This window comes from Entelurus aequoreus, linkage group LG12 (assembly GCF_033978785.1).
Source record: "Entelurus aequoreus isolate RoL-2023_Sb linkage group LG12, RoL_Eaeq_v1.1, whole genome shotgun sequence".
NCBI lineage: Eukaryota > Metazoa > Chordata > Actinopteri > Syngnathiformes > Syngnathidae > Entelurus > Entelurus aequoreus.
The window spans coordinates 18678596-18691095 of NC_084742.1; the positions used below are offsets into that span (position 1 = coordinate 18678596).

The window sequence follows — 12500 nt, forward strand, 5'->3', positions numbered from 1 at the left end:
GTCTGCCTGTGCAGCGCGAGCACCGACCCTGCAGCCGTGTGTGGAAGTGTCAGTTTGCACGTCTTTCTGCCAAATAGGGCTCGCAAAACGGTGATGAGTGTTAAAATATCACACTGCTGTATAATCAAATTTATATTTTCTCCTCCCAGTATTGTGGCCGTTTTGATGATCAGCAAATATTTTGCATACTAATGAAGACAGAGACGCAAAATGGATGGCACGCCTTGTTCTGCTCACTTAACAGACACAATCCACGTTCAGTAGATCAGCTTTGCGTGTGCTATCAGGTTTGCACGTGTTTTAGTAAACGTGAACCTTTAGTAAATCAGGCCCTATGCCTTCCAGCTGGCCTGGGAAGGCCTTGGGATCGATCCCTCGGGAGGAGCTGGACAAAGCGGCTTGGGAGGGGGAAGTCTGGGCTTCTCTACTTAGGCTGCCGCCTCCTGGTTGAGCGGAAAAAGATGCATACACAAAACCTTGTGCTCCCACGAAGGCTTACTAAAATTACTTTTAAATAAATTCCATCATGGATACACACACTTTCAATACTCTATTACAGCCCTATTGAGACTTGTTTTTAATAATTGTTAAAAATTATTATAATGTCCAACCTTATAATAATTCATAACTTCTTCTTACGACAAGTTATTTTTCCGCTGCAATGAAATGCTGTGTTTGACAAGTTTTCATATTTTTACCGGTGATGTTGAGGAGGCGGGGCAGGAAGTGGTTCCAGAACGCACACATCTGGTTCCGGAGACCCTTGTGGACCTTCATGGGCTCCGTGTTAAGTCCCACATATTTTTGCTCGCTGACGGAGAACTGAGGCCAACGCTTCCTGTTCTCCACGGTGCCATCCACGTTCACGTTGGGATTGCTGAGCATGGAAAAAGACACACAGAGGGAGGAATAATGTTGAAGCATCATCTCTCCTATAAAGTACTGCATGAATTGGCTCCAGATCTACTGGCAGAGTTCATCAGACAAAGAAACGGCCGTGAGCGTGTCACTCGAGGCTCTGTCAGAGGTGACTTTATATTCCTCTGCGAATTCGGAGGTCTCAAGGTTGGCAAGTATGGGCGGAAGGCGGGGTGCACCCTGGACAAGTCGCCACCTCATCACAGGGCCAACACAGATAGACAGACAACATTCACACTCACATTCACACACTAGGGACCATTTAGTGTTGCCAATCACCCTATCCCCAGGTGCATGTCTTTGGAGGTGGGAGGAAGCCGGAGTACCCGGAGGGAACCCACGCAGTCACGGGGAGAACAAGCAAACTCTGCACAGAAAGATCCCGAGCCCGGGATTGAACTCAGGACTACTCAGGACCTTCGTATTGTGAGGCACATGCACCATGCTGCCATGTTGTATTTTATTTTTTCTTATATCGTATATGTATTGTGTGCTTTTTTTCTTTTCCTTTGAAATTGGCCATGATGTAAAAAAGGCAGTAATTACAGAGGACTACAGATGAAAACTAACCTTCTGGCCAATTCTGTTGTTTTTTTAACCATGTGTAGTCATGTGTTTTATGAAATTGCGTTTTCCCCTTTGAAATAAACTAATCTTAATCTTAATCTCATGACAGCATATAATTGGGGGGGGGGGGGGGGGGGACACACACATATTTGTATTGGTGTAGCGATTATCAGTCCAACACCTACCCATCGCGCGTGCACATGCATGCAAAGCCCTCCGCATGTTCAAAAGAAGAAAATGAAAATTCAAAAGAAGTTATATTTATTTCAAATAAAAATTGGCCTTTGTGTTAATTGCATCAACATTTAAACTTTGCGCCGACGTTACAGCTTCTTTGGTGTTGTTTGGTTAGGTGTCGAACACTTTTGCTGTCTTTTATTAGTAAAATAAAATAAAACCAAAAATCTGTGGATAGAACAGTGGGACATGTTTATGTTGACACACCTTGGACCTACTGACTGATGTCAACGTAATCAAAATTAGGCATTGCTTGTATATAGTAAGTGACTGTTTTATTTTTATGTTTGTAGTTTGTATATCTTGTTTAGCACTTATGCACGATGCACACTAATGGTTTGCTGTTGAAGGGAAAAGTGTGTGATGCGTCTGAAAATAATACGCCGCCATATGCTTAAAATGAGCAAAATACGTTAATATTACATGTTATTATGAATGTGCCTGTAACTGCCTGTACATATACAGTATACTGTACTTACAGCATGTATACTGTATAAAACGGTGGGAGTATTTTGATGTTTTTTTAAGCGCTTTATAGGTGGAATAGAGTGACTCCCATTGGCTCCATTGTTAGCTGACTTTAGCTAGCGTTTTTTTACAAGTTAGAATGTCATCCATCCATCCATTTTCTACCGCTTGTCCCGTTCGGGATCGCAGGAGGTGCTGAAGCTCTCAGCTGCATTCGGGCGGAAGGCGGGGTACACCCTGGACAAGTCGCCACTTCATCGCAGGGCCAACACAGATAGACAAAAAAAACATGTGTGTTTGTCTTACCTAAGGATTGTGAATGATAGGCAAAATTCCCAAAAAAGTGCAGTTCCCCTTTCAGCGAGCTCTTCTTACAATTAAGAAGAATAAGGTGGCTGAAAACTTGTCATCGACGGGTTGTCGACATAAGCGTGTTCCATTGTATTTCTAGAATGTGTTACGGGCCAATAGAAAATAAGATGCGGGAAGCAATCATTCGATACCAAGTTGATACCAACACACAAGAAATATACCGATGCCTGCTTTTTTTCAGTATTGCCAGTACCAAACACTTTTTGCTCAGTAAGCCTGCATTCTTTGTCACATGAGCACGAAGCAGTCAGCGCAGAAGAAGGCCTGCTGTCTAGAAAAATGAGCCAGTGTTTCTCATATAGTTATTTATTTATTACAGCCTGCCACAAATGCAGATTTCCGGTTCGTCCTCACTCATAAACAGATTATAATGAAACTGAGGAGATGTGCACCACAACACATCTCTTTCGCACCTGCTTTTCCAGAATAAAACGTAGAGGGGCTCTGTGTTGGCACTCTAATGACTTTGTCGTTATATTTAGCTACAAGAGGTGGCGTTCAAAGTGAAAAAGAGGTCTTGCGTCATGCATTTATTCGGTTTTGTACACAAGCGGTCACTAAAGGCGAAGTATCCGCCACCACAAGCCCAGGAAATGTGCATTACCACGGCTGTGGAAGACTTGCAGAAAACCTCCACAACCACGCAACCCAACCTTTTATCTCTTCCCTAAATGCTAAGAAGACACAGCTTAGAGACAATTTTACTCCATTTGGCAACACTTTGCCTTCCTGGAGAAATACATAAACCAGTGGTGTTAATAGCTTGGTCCAAATCCCATTTGCAGAACACAACTCTTTTTTTAATGGTCTCATGGCACATTGTAGAAATAAAATAAACAAAGAAACCAGCAAAAATTTAAAAATAGAGCAAAAAGGTATAACAATGTAAATAAGCTAAAACGTTAATACTAATTATGAATAACACATAAACAGTATATGTCTTAGACTTTGATTAGCCTATTTCAAAACAAGTGACATGATGACATTATGCCACCACCATACTGAGAAAATATTAAGAACAATATGTATGTTTGTTTTATATAACTAAAGGCTCCACGCTACTGCTGTCCTTTTTTATTGAAAACTAGTTGACTAATGCTATTTATGAGCCTATTCTTTAGCACTTTCTTTCTTTAGTTTATTTCGAACATGAACACACTTACAGCATAATACATCACACAATTTCATATCATTTCATTTACATCATGCCCGAAAAGGAGTAGGAAGAAGCAAAGCTTATTTAATCCTACCCCTTTCCCACTTCAGAGCGTTAACAAATATATAGAATCATTTACTGACCTTTTTATATAATAAAATAACATCTATGAATTAGTATACATAACAGTTTTGTAATATGTAATTAATTAATTCAGTCATTATTAACATACTGAGATGAAGAATATCTTATTTTCAATAAGGTTGGAAGTATTTCTCATAATTCTTCTTCTTTGTACTTTGTAAGCCCTATTATTTTGAACAACCTCTTAAACTGGATCATAGTACAATTTTTAAGTTCTTTACTTAATCCATTCCATAATTTAATTCCACATACTGATATGCTAAAAGTTCTAAGTGTTGTACGTGCATATAAATGTTTTAAATTATTTTTTCCTCTAAGGTTATATTTCTCCTCTTTAGTTGAGAAGAATTGTTGTACATTCTTTGGTAGCAGGTTATAGTTTGCTTTGTACATCATTTTAGCTGTTTGCAATTTTACCAAATCACAGAACTTTAATATTTTTGACTCAATAAATAAAGGGTTTGTATGTTCTCTATATCCAACATTATGTATTATTCTAACTGATCTTTTTTGTAACACGGTTAGCGAATGTAGCGCACATTTGTAAATATTTCCCCATATTTCTGCACAATAACTCAGATATGGTAACACTAGCGAGCAGTAGAGAATATGAAGTGATTTTTGGCCCAGGACGTATTCTGCTTTATTCATTATTGAAATGTTTTTTGCTACCTTATGTTTTATGTTTTGTATATGAGATTTCCAGTTCATTTGATCATCTATTAATACTCCCAAAACTTTGTGTTGACATACTGGGAAGCTATGAGCCACTGCTGTTGTTTTTTGAATGTATAGTTACTGCTTGGCAGCTGGTACTGGAATTTAAATTCTGTGCAAAAAGATGGTGAAGCACAGGGATCTTAAAATACTTAAGAGTTTAAAACAAATTTCAATACACCAATGAATTTTTTAAAAAAGTACATGAGTTTGTGGTTTCGCGGTATCGAATAAATATCAAAAATAGTGAACATTCACAGCTACAGGTATCAGTATCAACTACTGAAATCCTGGTATTGTGATAACCCTCGCTATGGGCCACACTTTAAACCCCCCTGACCTCTAGGAAGAACTGAATGTGATGACTTTGTTAGAACTGACGTCTCACCCGGTCCGGGCAAAGTTGGCCCAATATCTCATTATGCGTCGGCTCAGCTTCTCCTCCTCCTGTGTGTAGTTGAATCTCTTCTCCAGGGGAAGGCCGAAGACAAACTCAATCTCGTAGCCATGGATCACACCCATCCACTCCGGCCAAGGCAGGTTGGAAGCTCGGTGGTCAAATAGGTAGAGATAGATTCCTGTTTGGTATGTGAGAGAGCGAGAGAGAAGGATAGAAAGAGAGATTGTTTTTGTTGCCAACCAGCTCAATGTTTCTCTAAATGTGTATGACCTGCGTTGGACTTAAGCGCATTGTGCTGAGCGTAAGAGCGAGCAAACAAGGCCAGAGGGCAGATGACGTTGTGGTCGCCCACGATGTCATCCAAGGCGTCGCGGTTCTTCACGCCGTTGTTCTCGTCCATCCAGTCAGTGTACTGCAGCACCACTGCCTCCAGACCAATGTCGTTAGCGTGCGGCACGCTGAGCTTTACGCCTGGCAAGAAAAGGGACTTGAGCCACAATCTGATATGGGCCGCCAAAGTGCAAATCCTTTCTCTGAAGTTCAACCTTCCAGGAAGTCCTCTCTCGAGATGAGGTTGTCGTTGTCCTTACTGAAGCCCGGAGCGCCGTATAGCAGGAAGTAGGTGCCCTCGTCCTGGTTGACTCCCAACAGGACCTGAGTGTCCTTGAAATTGCCCGAGTTGAGCATGGCCTCCGGAGTGTCAGGCACGATGTCGCCGTCCACCACGGGGACAAATGAAAAGCGGAAGATGGACGACCACGGCAGGACCTGGAGAAGCAATCAAAGGGGATTTGGCCTGGCAGAGGGCTTCATCACGTAAATAAGACCTCCCACAAAACGTTGCATTCTGAGGAGACGGTCAGAAAGCGGCTTGAAGATAGTCTGTAAAACAAAATCTATGCAAAATTTTGGCATAAGCACCACAATTGCAGGTTATGTAGAATATACAACAAGGAAGTGTTTTAAATCCTTTGGTTTTTGCTTATTTCTTGAGTTTGTAAACAATAACAAAAACAACAAAATATTTTTTAATAATAAAAAATATCGATCAAACCATTTATATCGACCATATACGGATACTATACTTGATATCGTTATTGTCGATAGTTGTATAAATTCGCCCGCCTTTACCTTGTGGTTAGCATATCCTCCTATGGTGTGTAGTGTAGCTTGTTTAGTTATTAAATAATATCTGTCTATTACTTGACCGCTTCTATGTTAGGTACCTCTGTTTGTTTATAATGTATATTTTCTGCTCGATGTACTCTCTATTTTATGCTGCCCTTTTTTTGCTGCAGCTGTTACATATACTGTAATATTGTACATGGTAATTGGGATTTGTTATATATTGTATATAATATAAAAATACAATATATAATAAAATAATATATCAGTATATATTATATACTGTATATATAATATGTAAATATTACATATATGCTATATTTTATATTGCTACTATGGTACAATTAGTCTACTTTATACCTGCATTACCCTTTCAATCCTTACCCTTTCCTTCTTTTGCAACTGAGCTACTGTGTGGAACAATTTCCATTGTGTATCAATAAAGTTTGTCTAAGTCTAAGTCTATTCTTAGTCTTCCAGTAATGATACTTGTAAGAAACATAATTTAGTTGCTGCCATGGAGGCGAGGATTGCCAAAGTAGAAGTGGCTAAGCGCTGTGGAGGAACATTAAACACACGCGAGGACGCTACATTGCATTGAGGACAGATTTGTTTGCTTGTCGCTGTCTAATTTGCAGGACACAGCTAGAATGCGTCATCAACATGCATTACCACATTAAAACGATAGTATTAAAAGGTCTGTTGTCGTTGATATCATTTATATCGGATATTGTCTATATAGCGCAACCCTAATTGACATTAACGTGTTAAGTAAATTAAAATGTATTGTAATCCCCAACATCCTTTAATTTTTCTGTATCAGGCCCTCAGTTAAAAAGTTTAGTACAACTCAGAAGTAAAAGTACTAAAGATACCGTACATTCAGAGTTGTTAATGAAGCTTCCTAAATACCTGAAACTCCTGGTCAATAAGCTCCTGGGCTGTTTTGGTGCGCAGACAGTCCACCAGCTCGGTATCATTGCCCCCGTTGCAGCCCACTAGCTTGGCCAGCAGCATGCCTCGTCTGCGGGCCTCCGCTGGGCTGACGGTTGCCCAGGGCGTGTTGGGGACGCCGCTCTGAAGGATGGCTCTGGTGAACAACGGTCGGCTATCTGGAGACAAAAGATGGAATCCCACCGAAGCGCCGCCGGCACTCTCTCCAAAGATGGTCACCTGTTTGTTAGGCAATAAAACACTAGTCAGCGTTGACCCCCGCTGAATAAAGCACAGGGAGACAGGCCGAGAACCTGTTTGGGGTTCCCTCCAAAGAAGTGGATGTTGTCCTGAACCCACTGCAAGGCCATCCTCTGGTCCAGCAGGCCCACATTTCCCGGAGCCTCGGAGGAGCCATCCAGAGCGAGGAAACCAAATGCCCCGATGCGGTAGTTCATGGAGACCACAATAACGGTCTCACTGTGTGCTAGGTAACGACCATCATACACATCCAGTGAAGAAGAACCGCTGTAAAACCCTGCAAAAGATGTGATGGTTGAAATTGTCCATGTGAAATAAACGTTCAATAGAAGTGTACCTCCGCCGTAGATCCACACCATGACGGTAAGGTTGTGAGGTCTGGATGAGGGGGGCACCCACACGTTGAGGTACAGGCAGTCCTCACTCATCTCCCTGTTGGGGTTCCACATCTCGCTGCCCGTGAAGCCGGGGAAGGTGGTGTCTACAAACTGGTAGCAGGCATTGGGGTAGTAGTTGGCATCGTACACGGTCGACCACGGCTGCTTGGGCTCGGCCGGCCGGAAACGTCGCTTCCCCATGGGCGGCTCCGCAAAGGGGATGCCCAAAAAGGCGGTGACGTGGCCCCGCTCCAGCACAGGCATGTGAATGCCCCGCACTAGGCCCCCTTGGGTGAGAACTGTTAGGTCTGCCTCGCTCTGAGGAGAGACTGCAGGGACGAGGAGAGAGACGAAGAGGAGAACCTCGGAAAAGAGGAAGAGGACGGCGCTCTGCATGATGGACGCAAAGATGGAGGCTCTCTTCTGCTTCCCCTCAGACCTGCAGACGGACAGAGGAGGAGACAGAGTAATGTGATTACTGCTGAAGGAGAGGGATGAAGAACAGAGAGAAAGGTAGACAAACAAATAAGACGAGGACACAAAAGCAATGACACAAGGACACATCTGAAAGGTGACAATTTCACAGAAGAGAAGATGTCATACACGCAAAATGAACACATGGAGGAGAGGTAGGAGAGGTGTGTAGGTGGGCTTCCCAGCAAGCTTTATAAAATATTCAACACAGGCACAGATGAGTCAGTATCATTACTTTCCCAGCTTCTGCATGCCGTCTGCACGCTACAGTTTTATCATGAAACATTGGCCTTATTACACTAAAGCGTTCACACATCGCATATTTACAAGAATTGACATTTTCAACATTTGGAATTTAAACAAATAACATACAAAATTTGATATGCTCAGCAAGATGCACTTGATAAAATAACATTTCTTTTGCATCTCCCATTTAGGGACACCCTGTATATTTCATTGATCATTACAAATAAATTATTGCTTCATCTGTATCCAGCTATTACTTATGACTTTTTTTCAAAACTTTTCCTCCAATATTCAATTATTGATCCTTAGTGCCCATACTTTACATGTCTTTATTTTAATGGATTGTTTGTTTCACTTTCATTTTTTAACCAGGTAAAAAACTCATTGAGATTAAAATCTCTTTTGCGAGAGTGACCTGTGGCCAAGAGGGCAGCAAAACAGGTTTCATAAACAAATAGAACAACAAAAACAGGAGCAGTGACACACTATAGTTAAAAGTACAAATTACTTACAACATAAACATAAAAAATGCAATGGGTAAAAACAAGTTAAAAAAAAGCACAATGTCCAATTGATCCTTTAAAATGGTCTGAAATTCCCCCAAAGTCATCTGATTCTTTTGTAATTAATTCCATGACCATGGAGCAGCAAATCTAAAGGCTTTTTTTGTGCTGGCTCTAGGGACCAACACGCCAAGGGTGTCCTGTGACCTTAAACTATAGCGATTGGATTCTCTACACATAAAAGAACATAAATAACAGGGAACTAGACCAAGAAGTGATTTATATATATAAATAAAAAAACATCCATCGAGAAAATCTGCAGACTCACAAAGATTAACAGTTTGCTTTTGCATACAAAGTGCAATGGTGGAAAAGGTTGCCATAACCAGTAACAAAGCGTAAAGCATTGTGATATACAGTATCCATTTGTTTTCAATTCATAAAAACTCCATAATCTAGCAAAGGCATAAAAGTGGTCAGAATCAAGCGTTTCCTAACTCGAAGGGAAAAACAGGACTTGTTTCTACAAGATTTTCTATGTGTGATTTAAAAGACAAGTTCTCACCAATAACAATCCCCAAGTACTTATATGTCATGACCATTTCAAATTTAACCTAATGAGCAGTTGATACTTTTGGAATGTTCAATGGCAGTTGTTTACCATTTGAAAACAACATAATCTTAGATTTCTTTGAATTTAGCACTAGTCTTGCTGAACAACATCAAAAGCAGACTGCAGGAGCTCAAAGTTTTGCAGTACAGCAGGGGATGAACCGTGTGGTCGTGTCATTTGTATAAAAATAGAACGCAGCATCTGATACATTATCACAGAGATCATTTACATAGATGAGAAACAACAACAGACCATATATGGAACCCTGAGGTACACCCTTTAATACAGGGAGGAAAGATGAGGAGGACCAAGCAAACTGGACGCATTGGGTTTTATTGGACAGGTAATTAGAAAACCACTTACAACATGCTGAGATATAATTCTATGCAGTCTGTCTGCCAAAATGATATGGTCGATTGTATCAAATGCTTTTGAAAGGTCAATAAATAGAGCTCCACAATATATTTTATTGCAATAGCTCAATGATGTCATCCACAACGTTGATAGCAGACGTTATGGTGTTATGTTTTTATCTGAAACCTGATTGATTTTGAGAAAGCAGACTGTAGGTGTGTAAGAATTCTTTCAATTGTTCAGTAACAAACTTTTTAAGAACTTTAGCTAGGACGCATAACTTGGAGAAGGTCTTTAGTTATTAACAGCTGTGGGATCCCCTCCTCTAACGAAGGTAAAACATATAAACTGATTTCCATATGTTAGGAATCTCATTACTGGACAAGGAAAGATTAAAAATATGTGCAAGAGATTCTGCTATAAAATCAATGGCTATCTTTAAAAAGAAGGGCTCAAGTTTGTTAGGACCTGCAGTTTTACCAGGATCCAGTTGTTGTAAGGCTCTCTTGACCTCAAACACATCAAGAGGAGTAAAACTAAAGGTATTAGTATGAAAAAGTGAAGGGATGGTGACATGCAATCCTTCTGATCATTCGGCTGATTTGGATGTGGGGATAAAGAGTAAACTAAAAAAACAGAAGAAATAAAATGTTCATTAAAAACAAGTATGGCTGATTTATCAGACTAATTGAGTCTTTCACGATACAGTTTGGCAGATTATTTGTGGTTTCACTTCCATAAGACATTTTATGACTTTCCAGAAATTCTTGGGATCATTTAAGCTACTGGTGGTTCGTGCCAGATAAAACTTAAGACTTTGACTTCTTGACAAGAGAAGTCAAGCAATTTTTCAGATGCCTAAAAAACATCCAGTCAGTTTGGGATTTTGTATTTCTAGCCTTGGCCCAGGTAGAATCCCTTTCTTTTCGTAGACTGGACAGTTCAGGAGAGAACCAAGGATTATTACTTTCAGTCTGAATTTACATAGAAGAGCATACTTGTTTATAATATTGATACATGCATCATGAAAACATTTCCAAGCAAACTCAACATCACTGAAACGAGTAACCTTGGACCAATCAAAGAGCCATACATTATGATGAAAAGCTTGAACACAAAAATGCTTAAAATCCCGTTTAAGAATAATTTGTGGCCTCACTTTAAGTAGCTTAGGTCACTAAAATCACTTGCAAAAATACCAATATCAGAGTATTTATGAGAAGCATTTGTTAAAAAAAGATCAAGAAGGAAAGAGTTCTCTGGGCATTTAAGATTTGGACAGGTTGGGCCGCTAATGAGCTGTGTAAGATTAAGAGTCACAGATTGATTTAAAACCATCCGAGACAGACGACAACAAGTACCAATTCAGATCCCCAATAAAAAGGATCTCATTAAAATTCAGGGTTGATAGCTGATAGTTCAGTGACAGTAGGGCCTCACTGCTTGCTGAGGGGGTCTGTAACGACCAACAATAGTGATAAAACGGTCCTTAAGAAGTTCTACTTTAAGTGCAAGGAATACAAATTGTTTATTGCAGGGTACAGACAAAGGAGCAGCATTAAATATTTGTTATATATATTGCAATTCCACCACCTTTTCTAGGATGGTTACAACGAAAATCATTAAAGCCCTTAATTGCAATATCTTTTTCTGTGATGGATTTCTTAAGCCAGGTTTCAGACAAGACAAGTATGTCAGTATCAGTAAATTTGGCTCAGATCCTCACTAGATCCAGTTTAGGAAATAGACTTCTAACATTTAGATGAATAATGCCAAGCCCATATCTGGATTTAAATCACAAGGGGTACTTAAGCACTTAAAATCTGGACCAGGGCACCACTATGGCAGTCGGCTTCACGCAGACCCGTGCCAGGCAGATGGATTGACGCGGCAGTCCCTAACAGATCGACACCAGAAGAAGGCCACAACGCCAGACCCAACCAGAGCTCAGGACGCTGCAGCAACAGTAACCCTCGGCGCCGGATCAACAGGCCCAGAAGGAAAGGACCCTGGACGTAGGAGGTCCCGACCTGGATGGACAAGCCCCAGCTTTCCACCAAAATGCAGCAGCAGCACGCCTTGAAGAGCTAAACACCGTACCCAAAAAAAGCTTCCTCAGTCCTCCAGGCAAAATGTTTGTAAAAACACTAAAAACTAAAACGACTAACAAAAGATTGAAAAATACGAACATAAAGCCAATAAAAATGACCTTTAAAAAAACTAAACATAAATCAAATAAAAGCTTGTGAATAAGACAATCATGAAGCACTTAAGCTTTACACAAGCTGCCATCTTGGATAGTTATGTTGCCATTGGTGGTTTCACAGAAGTGTCTACATTTTTCCCAATTACTAGTTGTAATCAATAAATATTGATCAATCGTCCAAGGAACTTGTTTGACGTCCAGGCTTGTCACTCACTGCCACAAATACATGACACAAAAGCAGTCCCTGAGAAGCAACAAACAATTCATAGTCTTGTTGTTTCAATAGGACATACATATTCAATGATAGCTAACATTAGCTATACAGATCTCTATTGGTTACCAACACACAAAGCTAATGCGGGTGCACGTGCTATGTATGGGTGTAGTTTACGTCATTAGGTGCTGAAAGCCAAGGGCGGGATATAATGC

At 40.5% G+C, this 12500-nt stretch overlaps 1 protein-coding gene across 1 annotated transcript in view; it reads right to left on the minus strand.

Annotated features, from left to right (window-relative positions):
* Positions 1-12500, minus strand: part of ache (acetylcholinesterase (Yt blood group)) — a 47112-nt gene that overhangs the window by 5505 nt on the left and 29107 nt on the right. Inside the window, exons 2-8 of the mRNA XM_062064998.1 lie at positions 7636-8114; positions 7352-7575; positions 7017-7277; positions 5525-5747; positions 5250-5450; positions 4968-5157; positions 699-877 (exon numbers count right to left, since the gene is read on the minus strand). Of these exons, the coding sequence (XP_061920982.1) occupies positions 699-877; positions 4968-5157; positions 5250-5450; positions 5525-5747; positions 7017-7277; positions 7352-7575; positions 7636-8071 (1714 nt within the window). The 5' untranslated portion in view covers positions 8072-8114. The remainder of the gene's footprint in view (positions 1-698; positions 878-4967; positions 5158-5249; positions 5451-5524; positions 5748-7016; positions 7278-7351; positions 7576-7635; positions 8115-12500) is intronic.